This window comes from Oncorhynchus keta, chromosome 10, assembly GCF_023373465.1.
Source record: "Oncorhynchus keta strain PuntledgeMale-10-30-2019 chromosome 10, Oket_V2, whole genome shotgun sequence".
Classification (NCBI taxonomy): Eukaryota; Metazoa; Chordata; class Actinopteri; order Salmoniformes; family Salmonidae; genus Oncorhynchus; species Oncorhynchus keta.
The window spans coordinates 12,084,018-12,103,211 of record NC_068430.1 but is presented as its reverse complement, the minus strand read 5'-3'; the positions used below and the strand labels follow the sequence as shown (position 1 = coordinate 12,103,211).

At 45.0% G+C, this 19,194-nt stretch overlaps 1 protein-coding gene across 2 annotated transcripts in view; it reads left to right on the top strand.

Annotated features, from left to right (window-relative positions):
- Positions 1-19,194, top strand: part of il17rd (interleukin 17 receptor D) — a 76,578-nt gene that overhangs the window by 48,098 nt on the left and 9,286 nt on the right. For both annotated transcript variants that reach the window (XM_052526495.1, XM_052526496.1), the window contains exons 4-7: positions 7,561-7,679; positions 7,948-8,068; positions 13,108-13,152; positions 13,402-13,553. In XM_052526495.1, coding sequence (XP_052382455.1) covers positions 7,561-7,679; positions 7,948-8,068; positions 13,108-13,152; positions 13,402-13,553 — 437 coding nt within the window. The remainder of the gene's footprint in view (positions 1-7,560; positions 7,680-7,947; positions 8,069-13,107; positions 13,153-13,401; positions 13,554-19,194) is intronic.

Below are 19,194 nucleotides of genomic sequence, written 5' to 3'. Positions count from 1 at the left end.
GTGCCCAGCCCCTACACTATGAGTTCCATCCTGTCTGTCTGTGCCCAGCCCCTACACTATGAGTTCCATCCTGTCTGTCTGTGCCCAGCCCCTACACTATGAGTTCCATCCTGTCTGTCTGTGCCCAGCCCCTACACTATGAGTTCCATCCTGTCTGTCTGTGCCCAGCCCCTACACTATGAGTTCCATCCTGTCTGTCTGTGCCCAGCCCCTACACTATGAGTTCCATCCTGTCTGTCTGTGCCCAGCCCCTACACTATGAGTTCCATCCTGTCTGTCTGTGCCCAGCCCCTACAGCATGAGTTCCATCCTGTCTGTCTGTGCCCAGCCCCTACACTATGAGTTCCATCCTGTCTGACTGTGCCCAGCCCCTACACTATGAGTTCCATCCTGTCTGACTGTGCCCAGCCCCTACAGCATGAGTTCCATCCTGTCTGTCTGTGCCCAGTCCCTACACTATGAGTTCCATCCTGTCTGTCTGTGCCCAGTCCCTACACTATGAGTTCCACCCTGTCTGTCTGTGCCCAGTCCCTACACTGAGTTCCATCCTGTCTGACTGTGCCCAGCCCCTACAGCATGAGTTCCATCCTGTCTGACTGTGCCCAGCCCCTACAGCATGAGTTCCATCCTGTCTGTCTGTGCCCACCCCCTACAGCATGAGTTCCATCCTGTCTGTCTGTGCCCAGTCCCTACACTATGAGTTCCATCCTGTCTGACTGTGCCCAGCCCCTACAGCATGAGTTCCATCCTGTCTGTCTGTGCCCAGCCCCTACAGCATGAGTTCCATCCTGTCTGACTGTGCCCAGCCCCTACAGCATGAGTTCCATCCTGTCTGTCTGTGCCCAGCCCCTACACTATGAGTTCCATCCTGTCTGACTGTGCCCAGCCTCTACACTATGAGTTCCATCCTGTCTGTCTGTGCCCACCCCTACACTATGAGTTCCATCTTGTCTGTCTGTGCCCAGCCCCTACACTATGAGTTCCATCCTGTCTGACTGTGCCCAGCCCCTACAGCATGAGTTCCATCCTGTCTGTATGTGCCCAGCCCCTACACTATGAGTTCCATCCTGTCTGACTGTGCCCAGCCCCTACAGCATGAGTTCCATCCTGTCTGTCTGTGCCCAGCCCCTACACTATGAGTTCCATCCTGTCTGACTGTGCCCAGCCCCTACACTATGAGTTCCATCCTGTCTGTCTGTGCCCAGCCCCTACACTATGAGTTCCATCCTGTCTGTCTGTGCCCAGCCCCTACACTATGAGTTCCATCCTGTCTGTCTGTGCCCAGCCCCTACACTATGAGTTCCATCCTGTCTGTCTGTGCCCAGCCCCTACACTATGAGTTCCATCCTGTCTGACTGTGCCCAGCCCCTACACTATGAGTTCCATCCTCTCTGTCTGTGCCCAGCCCCTACAGCATGAGTTCCAGGTCTTACCCTCTGGCTCCCTGTTTAGATTCCCCACTGTTTAGACTAACAGGTGCAAGCACTTCTTCACCACTATGGCCACTGCCCTTTTAAATACAGGGAAGAGAAGGTAGAAGGCTAGGAATGATGATGTTGAGGAGAACGATGGTAATGTTTTTCATGTTGATGCTGATGATGTTTTTTGTTTTTGTCAGCACATTGTTGATATGTTGTTGACAAGATACAGATAACTTGACTTATTAGACAACTATGGCTTGCTTAGTGCTGCCTCTAAAGTGGACTACTTGTAGGCTTACTGTGTATAGTAGTATTGATGGCTGTCAGCCCTAGGACTTGATGGACTAGCTCATTGTATTCCATCAGGACTTGATGGACTAGCTCATTGTATTCCATTAGGACTTGATGGACGAGCTGATTGTATTCCATTAGGACTTGATGGACTAGCTCATTGTATTCCATTAGGACTTGATGGACTAGCTCATTGTATTCCATTAGGACTTGATGGACTAGCTCGTTGTAATCCATTAGGACTTGATGGACTAGCTCATTGTATTCCACTAGGACTTGATGGACTAGCTCATCTTTATGGCCTTCCTGTAACATCGGGTGGTGTAGGTGTCCTGGAGGGCAGGTAGTTTGCCCCCGGTGATGCGTTGTGCAGACCTCACTACCCTCTGGAGAGCCTTACGGTTGAGGGCGGAGCAGTTACCGTACCAGGCGGTGATACAGCCCGCCAGGATGCTCTCGATTGTGCATCTGTAGAAGTTTGTGAGTGCTTTTGGTGACAACCCGAATTTCTTCAGCCTCCTGAGGTTGAAGAGGCGCTGCTGCGCCTTCTTCACGACGCTGTCAGTGTGAGTGGACCAATTCAGTTTGTCTGTGATGTGTATGCCGAGGAACTTAAAACTTGCTACCCTCTCCACTACTGTTCCATCGATGTGGATAGGGGGGTGTTCCCTCTGCTGTTTCCTGAAGTCCACAATCATCTCCTTAGTTTTGTTGACGTTGAGTGTGAGGTTATTTTCCTGACACCACACTCCGAGGGCCCTCACCTCCTCCCTGTAGGCCGTCTCGTCGTTGTTGGTAATCAAGCCTACCACTGTTGTGTCGTCCACAAACTTGATGATTGAGTTGGAGGCATGCGTGGCCACGCAGTCGTGGGTGAACAGGGAGTACAAGAGAGGGCTCAGAACGCACCCTTGTGGGGCCCCCGTGTTGAGGATCAGCAGGGAGGAGAAGTTGCTGCCTACCCTCACCACCTGGGGGCGGCCCGTCAGGAAGTCCAGTACCCAGTTGCACAGGGCGGGGTCGAGACCCAGGGTCTCGAGCTTGATGACGAGCTTGGAGGGTACTATTGTGTTGAATGCCGAGCTGTAGTCGATGAACAGCATTCTCACATAGGTATTCCTCTTGTCCAGGTGGGTTAGGGCAGTGTGCAGTGTGGTTGAGATTGCATCGTCTGTGGACCTATTTGGGCGGTAAGCAAATTGGAGTGGGTCTAGGGTGTCAGGTAGGGTGGAGGTGATATGGTCCTTGACTAGTCTCTCAAAGCACTTCATGATGACGGAAGTGAGTGCTACGGGGCGGTAGTCGTTTAGCTCAGTTAACTTAGCTTTCTTGGGAACAGGAACAATGGTGGCCCTCTTGAAGCATGTGGGAACAGCAGACTGGTATAGGGATTGATTGAATATGTCCGTAAACACACCGGCCAGCTGGTCTGCGCATGCTCTGAGGGCGCGGCTGGGGATGCCGTCTGGGCCTGCAGCCTTGCGAGGGTTAACACGTTTAAATGTCTTACTCACCTCGGCTGCAGTGAAGGAGAGACCGCATGTTTTCGTTGCAGGCCGTGTCAGTGGCACTGTATTGTCCTCAAAGCGGGCAAAAAAGTTATTTAGTCTGCCTGGGAGCAAGACATCCTGGTCCGTGACTGGGCTGGGTTTCTTCTTGTAGTCCGTGATTGACTGTAGACCCTGCCACATGCCTCTTGTGTCTGAGCCGTTGAATTGAGATTCCACTTTGTCTCTGTACTGACGCTTAGCTTGTTTAATAGCCTTGCGGAGGGAATAGCTGCACTGTTTGTATTCGGTCATGTTGCCAGACACCTTGCCCTGATTAAAAGCAGTGGTTGGCGCTTTCAGTTTCACACGAATGCTGCCATCAATCCACGGTTTCTGGTTAGGGAATGTTTTTATCGTTGCTATGGGAACGACATCTTCGACGCGCGTTCTAATGAACTCGCACACCGAATCAGCGTATTCGTCAATATTTTTATCTGACGCAATACGAAACATGTCCCAGTCCACGTGATGGAAGCAGTCTTGGAGTGTGGAGTCAGCTTGGTCTGACCAGCGTTGGACAGACCTCAGCGTGGGAGCCTCTTGTTTGAGTTTCTGCCTGTAGGCAGGGATCAACAAAATGGAGTCGTGGTCAGCTTTTCCGAAAGGGGGGCGGGGCAGTGCCTTATATGCGTCGCGGAAGTTAGAGTAACAATGATCCAAGGTTTTACCACCCCTGGTTGCGCAATCGATATGCTGATAAAATTTAGGGAGTCTTGTTTTCAGATTAGCTTTGTTAAAATCCCCAGCTACAATGAATGCAGCCTCCGGATAAATGGTTTCCAGTTTGCAAAGAGTTAAATAAAGTTCGTTCAGAGCCATCGATGTGTCTGCTTGGGGGGGATATATACGGCTGTGATTATAATCGAAGAGAATTCTCTTGGAAGATAATGCGGTCTACATTTGATTGTGAGGAATTCTAAATCAGATGAACAGAAGGATTTGAGTTCCTGTATGTTTCCTTCATCACACCATGTCGCGTTAGTCATGAGGCATACGCCCCCGCCACTCTTCTTACCAGAAAGATGTTTGTTTCTGTCGGCGCGATGCGTGGAGAAACCCGTTGGCTGCACCGCATCGGATAGCGTCTTCCCAGTAAGCCATGTTTCCGTGAAGCAGAGAACGTTGCAGTCTCTGATGTTCCTCTGGAATGCTACCCTTGCTCGGATTTCGTCAACCTTGTTGTCAAGAGACTGGACATTGGCAAGAAGAATGCTGGGGAGTGGTGCGCGATGTGCCCTTGTTCGGAGTCTGACCAGAAGACCGCTACGTTTCCCTCTTTCGGAGTCGTTTTCTTGGGTTGCTGCATGCGATCCATTCCGTTGTCCTGTTTGTAAGGCAGAACACAGGATCCGTGTTGCGGAAAACATATTATTGGTCGTACTGATGGTGAGTTGACGCTGATCTTATATTCAGTAGTTCTTCTCGACTGTACGTAATGAAACCTAAGATGACCTGGGGTACCAATGTAAGAAATAACACGTAAAAAAAAAAAAAACTGCATAGTTTCCTAGGAACGCGAAGCGAGGCGGCCATCTCTGTCGGACTAGCTCATTGTTTTCACGAGGACTTTATGGACTAGCTTATTGTATTCACTAGGACTTTATGGACTAGCTCATTGTATTCACTAGGACTTTATGGACTAGCTCATTGTATTCCACTAGGACTTTATGGACTAGCTCATTGTTTTCACTAGGACTTCATGGACTGGCTTATTGTATTCACTAGGACTTTATGGACTAGCTCATTGTATTCACTAGGACTTTATGGACTAGCTCATTGTATTCACTAGGACTTTATGGACTAGCTCATTGTATTCACTAGGACTTTATGGACTAGCTCATTGTATTCACTAGGACTTTATGGACTAGCTCATTGTATTCACTAGGACTTTATGGACTAGCTCATTGTATTCACTAGGACTTTATGGACTAGCTTATTGTATTCACTAGGACTTTATGGACTAGCTTATTGTATTCACTAGGACTTTATGGACTAGCTCATTGTTTTCACTAGGACTTTATGGACTAGCTCATTGTTTTCACTAGGACTTTATGGACTAGCTCATTGTATTCACTAGGACTTTATGGACTAGCTCATTGTTTTCACTAGGACTTTATGGACTAGCTCATTGTATTCACTAGGACTTTATGGACTAGCTCATTGTATTCACTAGGACTTTATGGACTAGCTCATTGTATTCACTAGGACTTTATGGACTAGCTCATTGTTTTCACTAGGACTTTATGGACTAGCTTATTGATTTCACTAGGATTCATGGACTAGGACTTTATGGACTAGCTCATTGTATTCACTAGGACTTTATGGACTAGCTCATTGTTTTCACTAGGACTTTATGGACTAGCTCATTGTTTTCACTAGGACTTTATGGACTAGCTCATTGTTTTCACTAGGACTTTATGGACTAGCTCATTGTATTCACTAGGACTTTATGGACTAGCTCATTGTATTCACTAGGACTTTATGGACTAGCTCATTGTATTCACTAGGACTTTATGGACTAGCTCATTGTTTTCACTAGGACTTTATGGACTAGCTTATTGTTTTCACTAGGACTTTATGGACTAGCTCATTGTATTCACTAGGACTTTATGGACTAGCTCATTGTATTCACTAGGACTTCATGGACTAGCTTATTGTATTCACTAGGACTTTATGGACTAGCTCATTGTATTCACTAGGACTTTATGGACTAGCTCATTGTATTCACTAGGACTTTATGGACTAGCTTATTGTATTCACTAGGACTTTATGGACTAGCTCATTGTATTCACTAGGACTTTATGGACTAGCTTATTGTATTCACTAGGACTTCATGGACTAGCTCATTGTATTCACTAGGACTTTATGGACTAGCTCATTGTATTCACTAGGACTTCATGGACTAGCTTATTGTATTCACTAGGACTTTATGGACTAGCTTATTGTATTTACTAGGACTTTATGGACTAGCTCATTGTATTCACTAGGACTTTATGGACTAGCTCATTGTATTCACTAGGACTTCATGGACTAGCTTATTGTATTCACTAGGACTTTATGGACTAGCTCATTGTATTCACTAGGACTTTATGGACTAGCTCATTGTATTCCACTAGGACTTTATGGACTAGCTCATTGTATTCACTAGGACTTTATGGACTAGCTCATTGTATTCACTAGGACTTTATGGACTAGCTTATTGTATTCACTAGGACTTTGGATGGACTAGCTCATTGTATTCACTAGGACTTTTGGACTAGCTCATTGTTTTCACTGGACTTTATGGACTAGCTCATTGTATTCACTAGGACTTTATGGACTAGCTCATTGTTTTCACTAGGACTTTATGGACTAGCTCATTGTTTTCACTAGGACTTTATGGACTAGCTCATTGTTTTCACTAGGACTTTATGGACTAGCTCATTGTATTCACTAGGACTTCTTGGACTAGCTCATTGTATTCACTAGGACTTTATGGACTAGCTCATTGTATTCACTAGGACTTTATGGACTAGCTCATTGTATTCACTAGGACTTTATGGACTAGCTCATTGTATTCACTAGGACTTTATGGACTAGCTCATTGTATTCACTAGGACTTTATGGACTAGCTCATTGTATTCACTAGGACTTTATGGACTAGCTCATTGTATTCACTAGGACTTTATGGACTAGCTCATTGTATTCACTAGGACTTTATGGACTAGCTCATTGTATTCACTAGGACTTTATGGACTAGGCTTCATAGCTGTATTCACTAGGACTTCATGGACTAGCTCATTGTATTCACTAGGACTTCATGGACTAGCTCATTGTATTCACTAGGACTTCATGGACTAGCTCATTGTATTCACACTCATGGAGCTTATTGTATTCACTGGACTTCATGGACTCATTGTATTCACTAGGACTTCATGGACTAGCTCATTGTATTCACTAGGACTTTATGGACTAGCTCATTGTATTCACTAGGACTTTATGGACTAGCTCATTGTATTCACTAGGACTTCATGGACTAGCTCATTGTATTCACTAGGACTTCATGGACTAGCTCATTGTATTCACTAGGACTTTATGGACTAGCTCATTGTATTCACTAGGACTTTATGGACTAGCTCATTGTATTCACTAGGACTTTATGGACTAGCTCATTGTATTCACTAGGACTTTATGGACTAGCTCATTGTATTCACTAGGACTGTGTGTTGTTGTGTTTTTATGTGTTGTTTTTATGCTTCTTTCCTGAGAAACCAATTGCTCTCTGGGTCAAATAAAGTTGAACTTGTTGTTGTGTCTAGGTATAGAGCATGTGAAGGGCTTCAGAGTTTACCTGGAGGACAAGGACCCAGAGGGGAAGCTGTGTCAGCACATGATCCTCAAAGACCCACGACAGCTCAACTTTTCTTACAGCAATGTGGTAAGTCACAGCACAGATTCAGCCAACAGGGTTTATTTTATTTGTACATCTGGAAGGTGTGTGAACTAGCTTGGTATAATATAACATGCATAATAACTAAAGCTCAACTTTCCAAGTAATGTAAGTAAGTATTTGGGTGCTGAAGCCCTTACAAGACTTGATGACCGAAACACGTCCATTTTGACTGCTGATAATAAATCAAAGTAATCATTTATTTTGTAAGTGCTGGCTGACTGAAGTATGCCTTCACCTTGTTATTTCCTGATAGAAGATGAACTCTCAGTACTTCCCTGGCCTGGCCTTTGAGACGGACTACATGGTCCGGATTGTTCCTTTCCCCACCTTCATGAATGACAGCTTCTTCCCTCCGTCCTTCCTGCGCACCAACTGTAAGAGAAACACTCCCCGAACTGCCGGCCCTAGTTGTAGACCGTAAACACAGTTTAATCACTACAGGCAACTTTAAGTGGAATCAGACAGTGCCAGTGGTTTTACCTGGCCACATAACCTGACTGAGGAAAATCTTCAGGCCCTCATTTTGGAAAAACTCCTAGCCCTAGTGATGATCTTGTGAATTGATAAAGTCCTGTAACTGTAGTGTAACAGTCGTGTAACTAGTGCAACTGTCGTGTAACTGTAGTGCAACTGTCGTGTAACTGTAGTGCAACTGTCGTGTAACTAGTGCAACTGTCGTGTAACTAGTGCAACTGTCGTGTAACTAGTGCAACTGTCGTGTAACTGTAGTGCAACTGTCGTGTAACTAGTGCAACTGTCGTGTAACTAGTGCAACTGTCGTGTAACTAGTGCAACTGTCGTGTAACTAGTGCAACTGTCGTGTAACTGTCGTGTAACTAGTGCAACTGTCGTGTAACTAGTGTAACTAGTGCAACAGTCGTGTAACTAGTGCAACTGTCGTGCAACTGTCGTGTAACTGTAGTGTAACTAGTGCAACAGTCGTGTAACTAGTGCAACTGTCGTGTAACTGTAGTGCAACTGTCGTGTAACTGTAGTGTAACTAGTGCAACTGTCGTGTAACTGTAGTGCAACAGTCGTGTAACTAGTGCAACTGTCGTGTAACTAGTGCAACTGTAACTGTAGTGTAACTAGTGCAACTGTCGTGTAACTGTCGTGTAACTGTCGTGCAACTGTAGTGCAACAGTCGTGTAACTAGTGCAACTGTCGTGTAACTGTCGTGTAACTGTAGTGCAACAGTCGTGTAACTAGTGCAACTGTCGTGTAACTGTAGTGTAACTGTAGTGCAACAGTCGTGTAACTAGTGCAACTGTCGTGTAACTGTAGTGTAACTGTAGTGCAACTGTCGTGTAACTGTAGTGTAACTGTAGTGTAACTGTAGTGCAACAGTCGTGTAACTAGTGCAACTGTCGTGTAACTGTAGTGTAACTGTAGTGCAACAGTCGTGTAACTAGTGCAACTGTCGTGTAACTGTAGTGTAACTGTAGTGTAACTGTCGTGTAACTGTAGTGCAACTGTCGTGTAACTGTAGTGTAACTGTAGTGTAACTGTCGTGTAACTGTAGTGCAACAGTCGTGTAACTGTAGTGTAACTGTAGTGTAACTGTAGTGTAACTGTAGTGCAACAGTCGTGTAACTAGTGCAACTGTCGTGTAACTGTAGTGTAACTGTAGTGCAACAGTCGTGTAACTGTAGTGTAACTGTAGTGTAACTGTAGTGCAACAGTCGTGTAACTAGTGCAACTGTCGTGTAACTGTAGTGTAACTGTAGTGTAACTAGTGCAACTGTCGTGTAACTGTCGTGTAACTGTAGTGCAACTGTCGTGTAACTAGTGCAACTGTCGTGTAACTAGTGCAACTGTCGTGTAACTGTAGTGCAACTGTCGTGTAACTGTAGTGTAACTGTAGTGCAACAGTCGTGTAACTAGTGTAACTGTCGTGTAACTGTCGTGTAACTGTAGTGCAACAGTCGTGTAACTAGTGCAACTGTCGTGTAACTGTAGTGTAACTGTAGTGCAACAGTCGTGTAACTAGTGCAACTGTCGTGTAACTGTAGTGTAACTGTAGTGTAACTGTCGTGTAACTGTAGTGCAACAGTCGTGTAACTGTAGTGTAACTGTAGTGTAACTGTAGTGCAACTGTCGTGTAACTGTCGTGTAACTGTAGTGTAACTGTCGTGTAACTGTAGTGTAACTGTCGTGTAACTGTAGTGTAACTGTCGTGTAACTGTCGTGTAACTGTCGTGTAACTGTAGTGTAACTGTAGTGTAACTGTCGTGTAACTGTAGTGTAACTGTAGTGTAACTGTCGTGTAACTGTCGTGTAACTGTCGTGTAACTGTAGTGTAACTGTAGTGTAACTGTCGTGTAACTGTAGTGCAACAGTCGTGTAACTAGTGCAACTGTCGTGCAACTGTCTGTAACTGTAGTGTAACTGTAGTGTAACTGTAGTGTAACTGTAGTGCAACAGTCGTGTAACTAGTGTAACTGTCGTGTAACTGTAGTGTAACTGTAGTGCAACAGTCGTGTAACTAGTGCAACTGTCGTGTAACTGTAGTGTAACTAGTGCAACTGTCGTGTAACTGTCGTGTAACTGTAGTGCAACAGTCGTGTAACTAGTGCAACTGTCGTGTAACTGTCGTGTAACTGTCGCCTAACTGTCGTGTAACTGTCGTGTAACTGTAGTGTAACTGTCGTGTAACTGTCTGTAACTAGTGCAACAGTCGTGTAACTAGTGCAACTGTCGTGTAACTGTCTGTAACTGTCGTCTAACTGTAGTGTAACTGTCGTGTAACTGTAGTGTAACTGTCGTGTAACTGTAGTGTAACTGTAGTGTAACTGTAGTGCAACAGTCGTGTAACTAGTGCAACAGTGTAACTAGTGCAACTGTCGTGTAACTGTCGTGTAACTGTCGCCTAACTGTGTAACTGTCGTGTAACTGTAGTGTAACTGTCGTGTAACTGTAGTGTAACTAGTGCAACTGTGTAACTGTCGTGTAACTGTAGTGTAACAGTCGTGTAACTAGTGTAACTGTCGTGTAACTGTCGTGTAACTGTAGTGCAACAGTCGTGTAACTAGTGCAACTGTCGTGCAACTGTCGTGTAACTGTAGTGTAGTGTAACTGTAGTGTAACTGTAGTGCAACAGTCGTGTAACTAGTGTAACTGTCGTGTAACTGTAGTGTAACTGTAGTGCAACAGTCGTGTAACTAGTGCAACTGTCGTGTAACTGTAGTGTAACTGTAGTGCAACAGTCGTGTAACTAGTGCAACTGTAGTAACTGTAGTGTAACTGTAGTGCAACAGTCGTGTAACTAGTGCAACAGTCGTGTAACGTGTAACTAGTGTAACTGTGCAACTGTCGTGTAACTGTCGTGTAACTGTAGTGCAACAGTCGTGTAACTAGTGCAACTGTCGTGTAACTGTCGTGTAACTGTCGTCTAAGTGTAACTGTGTAACTGTAGTGTAACTGTAGTGTAACTAGTGTAACTGTCGTGTAACTGTAGTGTAACTGTAGTGCAACAGTCGTGTAACTAGTGCAACTGTCGTGTAACTGTAGTGTAACTGTAGTGTAACTAGTGCAACTGTCGTGTAACTGTAGTGTAACTGTAGTGCAACAGTCGTGTAACTGTGCAACAGTGTAACTGTAGTGTAACTGTAGTGTAACTGTAGTGTAACTGTCGTGTAACTAGTGCAACTGTCGTGTAACTGTCGTCTAACTGTCGTGTAACTGTAACTGTAGTGTAACTGTCGTAACTGTAGTGCTGTAGTGTAACTAGTGCAACTGTCGTGTAACTGTCGTGTAACTGTAGTGTAACTGTAACTAGTGTAACTGTCGTGTAACTAGTGTAACAGTGTAACTAGTGTAACTGTCGTGTAACTGTAGTGTAACTGTAGTGCAACAGTCGTGTAACTAGTGCAAGTGCAACTGTGTAACTGTAGTGTAACTGTAGTGTAACTGTAGTGTAACTGTAGTGCAACAGTCGTGTAACTAGTGTAACTGTCGTGTAACTGTAGTGTAACTGTAGTGCAACAGTCGTGTAACTAGTGCAACTGTCGTGTAACTGTAGTGTAACTAGTAACTGTAACTGTCGTGTAACTGTAGTGCAACAGTCGTGTAACTAGTGCAACTGTCGTGTAACTGTCGTGTAACTGTCGCCTAACTGTCGTGTAACTGTCGTGTAACTGTAGTGTAACTGTCGTGTAACTGTAACTAGTGCAACAGTCGTGTAACTAGTGCAACTGTCGTGTAACTGTCGTGTAACTGTGTAACTGTCGTGTAACTGTGTAACTGTAGTGTAACTGTCGTGTAACTGTAGTGTAACTGTAGTGTAACTGTAGTGCAACAGTGTAACTAGTGCAACAGTCGTGTAACTAGTGCAACTGTGTAACTGTCGTGTAACTGTAACTGTGTAAGTGTAACTGTAGTGTAACTGTCGTGTAACTGTAGTGTAACTGTAGTGTAACTAGTGCAACTGTCGTGTAACTGTCGTGTAACTGTAGTGTAACAGTGTAACTAGTGTAACTGTCGTGTAACTAGTGTAACTGTAGTGCAACAGTCGTAACTAGTAACTGTCGTGCAACTGTCGTGTAACTGTAGTGTAACTGTAGTGTAACTGTAGTGTAACTAGTGCAACAGTGTAACTAGTGTAAGTGTAACTGTAGTGTAACGTAGTGCAACAGTCTGTAACTAGTGCAACTGTCGTGTAACTGTAGTGTAAGTAGTGCAACAGTCGTGTAACTAGTAGTGTAACTGTAGTGTAACTGTAGTGCAACAGTGTGTAACTAGTGCAACAGTCGTGTAACTGTAGTGTAACTGTAGTGTAACTAGTGCAAGTGTAACTGTCGTGTAACTGTAGTGCAACAGTCGTGTAACTAGTGCAACTGTCGTGTAACTGTCGTGTAACTGTCGCCTAACTGTCGTGTAACTGTCGTGTAACTGTAGTGTAACGTAGTGCAACTGTAACTAGTGTAACTGTCTGTAACTGTAGTGTAACTAGTGCAACAGTAACTAGTAACTGTCTGTAACTGTAGTGTAACTGTAGTGCAACAGTCGTAACTAGTGCAACTGTCGTGTAACTGTAGTGTAACTGTAGTGCAACAGTCGTGTAACTAGTGCAACAGTCGTGTAACTGTAGTGTAACTGTAGTGTAACTAGTGCAACTGTCGTGTAACTGTCGTGTAACTGTAGTGCAAACTGTAACTAGTGCAACTGTGTAACGTCGCCTAACTGTCGTGTAACTGTAGTGTAACTGTAGTGTAACTGTCGTGTAACTGTAGTGTAACTGTAGTGTAACTGTCGTGTAACTGTCGTGTAACTGTCGTGTAACTGTAGTGTAACTGTAGTGTAACTGTCGTGTAACTGTAGTGCAACTGTCGTGTAACTGTAGTGTAACTGTAGTGTAACTGTTGATGAAGACTCCCGTTGTAATTGATTGTTTTTGCTGTGTGTTTGTTCTCAGCCTGTGAAGTGCTTCTGGGACCCGACAACCTCGTCTGCAAACCATGTGAGTCCCTGTCGAACATCTACTTGCTCTTGTACCTGTGTGATGCTGTAATCATGCTATTAACAACACTTTATTAACACATAACAACATAGTATTAACATATTTTACATAGTAAATAGCCTACTAATGTCCTTATAATTGCATAGTGATGGAGTTGAGTGTAGAGCATTGTGATTAATTGCAATGGTATAGACATTCCTCTATTTTCTCATATACATACCTTTCTTTCTGTCTGGCGGTTGTGATCAGTCTGGAAGCCCAAGACCCTCAACATCTCTCAGCGGGGCACCAACCTCCATGTTGTCTTTGACCACGCCCCCTCCACTTTCGGCTTCACCATTTACTACCTGTACTACAAACTACGACAGGAGGGACCCTTCAGGCTCAAACGCTGCAAACCGGTAAGGAAGGAAATTATGTTATAAGTATGCTCCAGAGCCTCAAAGATGTTCCTGGTTAGATTGTGTGGTCAGGAAAATCTCAGAGCCTTTCTTATGAGCAGTGATAATTAAGCAATTATGAGCTGCATTTATCAAGCTCATCAGAGTAGAAGTGCCGATGATCTAGGATCAGTTTTGCCTTATGCTTACCCTAAAAAAAAACATTTTTATATTTTACAATTTTAACCTTTATTTAACTAGGCAAGTCAGTTAAGAAGAAATTCTTATTTACAAGGACGGCCTACCCCGGGCCAAAGCCGGACGACGCTGGGACGTCCTATGGTACTTCCAATCACGGCCAGATGTGATACAACCTGGATACAGGAAATGGAAATGGGAGGACCTGGTCATAGATCAGCATTCCTAGTCTAAGACTCTTTTTATGGATACTGCTCCTAATGTGTTTCCCAGACACTGAGGGGGATGTAGTATGGATACTGCTCCTAATGTGTTTCCCAGACACTGAGGAGGATGTAGTATGGATACTGCTCCTAATGTGTTTCCCAGACACTGAGGAGGATGTAGTATGGATACTGCTCCTAATGTGTTTCCCAGACACTGAGGAGGATGTAGTATGGATACTGCTCCTAATGTGTTTCCCAGACACTGAGGAGGATGTAGTATGGATACTGCTCCTAATGTGTTTCCCAGACACTGGGGGATGTAGTATGGATACTGCTCCTAATGTGTTTCCCAGACACCTAATGTGTTTCCCAGACACTGAGGAGGATGTAGTATGGATACTGCTCCTAATGTGTTTCCCAGACACTGAGGAGGATGTAGTATGGATACTGCTCCTAATGTGTTTCCCAGACACTGAGGAGGATGTAGTATGGATACTGCTCCTAATGTGTTTCCCAGACACTGAGGGGGATGTAGTATGGATACTGCTCCTAATGTGTTTCCCAGACACTGGGGGGGATGTAGTATGGATACTGCTCCTAATGTGTTTCCCAGACACTGAGGAGGATGTAGTATGGATACTGCTCCTAATGTGTTTCCCAGACACTGAGGAGGATGTAGTATGGATACTGCTCCTAATGTGTTTGCCAGACACTGAGGAGGATGTAGTATGGATACTGCTCCTAATGTGTTTCCCAGACACTGGGAGGATGTAGTATGGATACTGCTCCTAATGTGTTTCCCAGACACTGGGGAGGATGTAGTATGGATACTGCTCCTAATGTGTTTCCCAGACACTGAGGAGGATGTAGTATGGATACTGCTCCTAATGTGTTTCCCAGACACTGAGGAGGATGTAGTATGGATACTGCTCCCAGACACTGAGGAGGATGTAGTATGGATACTGCTCCTAATGTGTTTCCCAGACACTGAGGAGGATGTAGTATGGATACTGCTCCTAATGTGTTTCCCAGACACTGGGGAGGATGTAGTATGGATACTGCTCCTAATGTGTTTCCCAGACACTGAGGAGGATGTAGTATGGATACTGCTCCTAATGTGTTTCCCAGACACTGGGGAGGATGTAGTATGGATACTGCTCCTAATGTGTTTCCCAGACACTGGGGAGGATGTAGTATGGATACTGCTCCTAATGTGTTTCCCAGACACTGGGGAGGATGTAGTATGGATACTGCTCCTAATGTGTTTCCCAGACACTGAGGAGGATGTAGTATGGATACTGCTCCTAATGTGTTTCCCAGACACTGGGGAGGATGTAGTATGGATACTGCTCCTAATGTGTTTCCCAGACACTGAGGAGGATGTAGTATGGATACTGCTCCTAATGTGTTTCCCAGACACTGAGGAGGATGTAGTATGGATACTGCTCCTAATGTGTTTCCCAGACACTGAGGAGGATGTAGTATGGATACTGCTCCTAATGTGTTTCCCAGACACTGGGGAGGATGTAGTATGGATACTGCTCCTAATGTGTTTCCCAGACACTGAGGAGGATGTAGTATGGATACTGCTCCTAATGTGTTTCCCAGACACTGAGGAGGATGTAGTATGGATACTGCTCCTAATGTGTTTCCCAGACACTGAGGAGGATGTAGTATGGATACTGCTCTAATGTGTTTCCCAGACACTGGGGAGGATGTAGTATGGATACTGCTCCTAATGTGTTTCCCAGACACTGAGGAGGATGTAGTATGGATACTGCTCCTAATGTGTTTCCCAGACACTGAGGAGGATGTAGTATGGATACTGCTCCTAATGTGTTTCCCAGACACTGAGGAGGATGTAGTATGGATACTGCTCTAATGTGTTTCCCAGACACTGAGGAGGATGTAGTATGGATACTGCTCCTAATGTGTTTCCCAGACACTGAGGAGGATGTAGTATGGATACTGCTCCTAATGTGTTTCCCAGACACTGGGAGGATGTAGTATGGATACTGCTCCTAATGTGTTTCCCAGACACTGGGGAGGATGTAGTATGGATACTGCTCCTAATGTGTTTCCCAGACACTGGGGAGGATGGATGGGATGTGTAGACACTATGGATGGATACTGCTCCTAATGTGTTTCCCAGACACTGAGGAGGATGTAGTATGGATACTGCTCCTAATGTGTTTCCCAGACACTGAGGAGGATGTAGTATGGATACTGCTCCTAATGTGTTTCCCAGACACTGAGGAGGATGTAGTATGGATACTGCTCCTAATGTGTTTCCCAGACACTGGGGAGGATGGAGGATGTTTAGACACTGGGGAGGATGTAGTATGGATACTGCTCCTAATGTGTTTCCCAGACACTGGGAGGATGTAGTATGGGATGTGTTTCCCAGACACTATGTATGGATACTGCTCCTAATGTGTTTCCCAGACACTGAGGAGGATGTAGTATGGATACTGCTCCTAATGTGTTTCCCAGACACTGGGGAGGATGTAGTATGGATACTGCTCCTAATGTGTTTCCCAGACACTGGGGAGGATGTAGTATGGATACTGCTCTAATGTGTTTCCCAGACACTGAGGAGGATGTAGTATGGATACTGCTCCTAATGTGTTTCCCAGACACTGAGGAGGATGTAGTATGGATACTGCTCCTAATGTGTTTCCCAGACACTGAGGAGGATGTAGTATGGATACTGCTCCTAATGTGTTTCCCAGACACTGAGGAGGATGTAGTATGGATACTGCTCCTAATGTGTTTCCCAGACACTGAGGAGGATGTAGTATGGATACTGCTCTGATGTGTTTCCCAGACACTGGGGAGGATGGATGGATACTGCTCCTAATGTGTTTCCCAGACACTGAGGAGGATGGTATGGATACTGCTCCTAATGTGTTTCCCAGACACTGAGGAGGATGTAGTATGGATACTGCTCCTAATGTGTTTCCCAGACACTGAGGAGGATGTAGTATGGATACTGCTCTAATGTGTTTCCCAGACACTGAGGAGGATGTAGTATGGATACTGCTCTAATGTGTTTCCCAGACACTGAGGAGGATGTAGTATGGATACTGCTCCTAATGTGTTTCCCAGACACTGAGGAGGACGTAGTATGGATACTGCTAATGTGTTTCCCAGACACTGAGGAGGATGTAGTATGGATACTGCTCCTAATGTGTTTCCCAGACACTGGGGAGGATGTAGTATGGATACTGCTCCTAATGTGTTTCCCAGACACTGGGGAGGATGTAGTATGGATACTGCCTAATGTGTTTCCCAGACACTGAGGAGGATGTAGTATGGATACTGCTCTAATGTGTTTCCCAGACACTGAGGAGGACGTAGTATGGATCTGCTCTAATGTGTTTCCCAGACACTGAGGAGGACGTCTATGGATACTGCTCTAATGTGTTTCCCAGACACTGAGGAGGATGTAGTATGGATACTAATGTGTTTCCCAGACACTGGGGAGGACGTAGTATGGATACTGCTCCTAATGTGTTTCCCAGACACTGGGGAGGATGTAGTATGGATACTGCTCCTTTCCCAGACACTGGGGAGGATGTAGTATGGATACTGCTCCTAATGTGTTTCCCAGACACTGAGGAGGATGTAGTATGGATACTGCTCTAATATGTTTCCCAGACACTGAGGAGGATGTAGTATGGATACTGCTCTAATGTGTTTCCCAGACACTGAGGAGGATGTAGTATGGATACTGCTCTAATGTGTTTGCCAGACACTGAGGAGGATGTAGTATGGATACTGCTCTAATGTGTTTCCCAGACACTGAGGAGGATGTAGTATGGATACTGCTCCTAATGTGTTTCCCAGACACTGAGGAGGATGTAGTATGGATACTGCTCCTAATGTGTTTCCCAGACACTGAGGAGGACGTAGTATGGATACTGCTCCTAATGTGTTTCCCAGACACTGGGGAGGACGTAGTATGGATACTGCTCCTAATGTGTTTCCCAGACACTGGGGAGGACGTAGTATGGATACTGCTCCTAATGTGTTTCCCAGACACTGGGGAGGATGTAGTATGGATACTGCTCCTAATGTGTTTCCCAGACACTGAGGAGGATGTAGTATGGATACTCTCCTAATGTGTTTCCCAGACACTGAGGAGGATGTAGTATGGATACTGCTCTAATGTGTTTCCCAGACACTGAGGAGGATGTAGTATGGATACTGCTCCTAATGTGTTTCCCAGACACTGAGGAGGATGTAGTATGGATACTGCTCCTAATGTGTTTGCCAGACACTGAGGAGGATGTAGTATGGATACTGCTCTAATGTGTTTCCCAGACACTGAGGAGGATGTAGTATGGATACTGCTCCTAATGTGTTTCCCAGACACTGAGGAGGATGTAGTATGGATACTGCTCTAATGTGTTTCCCAGACACTGAGGAGGATGTAGTATGGATACTGCTCTAATGTGTTTCCCAGACACTGAGGAGGATGTAGTATGGATACTGCTCCTAATGTGTTTCCCAGACACTGAGGAGGATGTAGTATGAATACTGCTCCTAATGTGTTTCCCAGACACTGAGGAGGATGTAGTATGGATACTGCTCCTAATGTGTTTCCCAGACACTGAGGAGGATGTAGTATGGATACTGCTCCTAATGTGTTTCCCAGACACTGAGGAGGATGTAGTATGGATACTGCTCCTAATGTGTTTCCCAGACACTGAGGAGGATGTAGTATGGATACTGCTCCTAATGTGTTTCCCAGACACTGGGGAGGATGTAGTATGGATACTGCTCCTAATGTGTTTCCCAGACACTGAGGAGGATGTAGTATGGATACTGCTCCTAATGTGTTTCCCAGACACTGAGGAGGATGTAGTATGGATACTGCTCCTAATGTGTTTCCCAGACACTGAGGAGGATGTAGTATGGATACTGCTCCTAATGTGTTTCCCAGACACTGAGGAGGATGTAGTATGGATACTGCTCCTAATGTGTTTCCCAGACACTGAGGAGGATGTAGTATGGATACTGCTCCTAATGTGTTTCCCAGACACTGAGGAGGATGTAGTATGGATACTGCTCCTAATGTGTTTCCCAGACACTGGGAGGATGTAGTATGGATACTGCTCCTAATGTGTTTCCCAGACACTGGGGAGGATGTAGTATGGATACTGCTCCTAATGTGTTTCCCAGACACTGGGAGGATGTAGTATGGATACTGCTCTAATGTGTTTCCCAGACACTGGGAGGATGTAGTATGGATA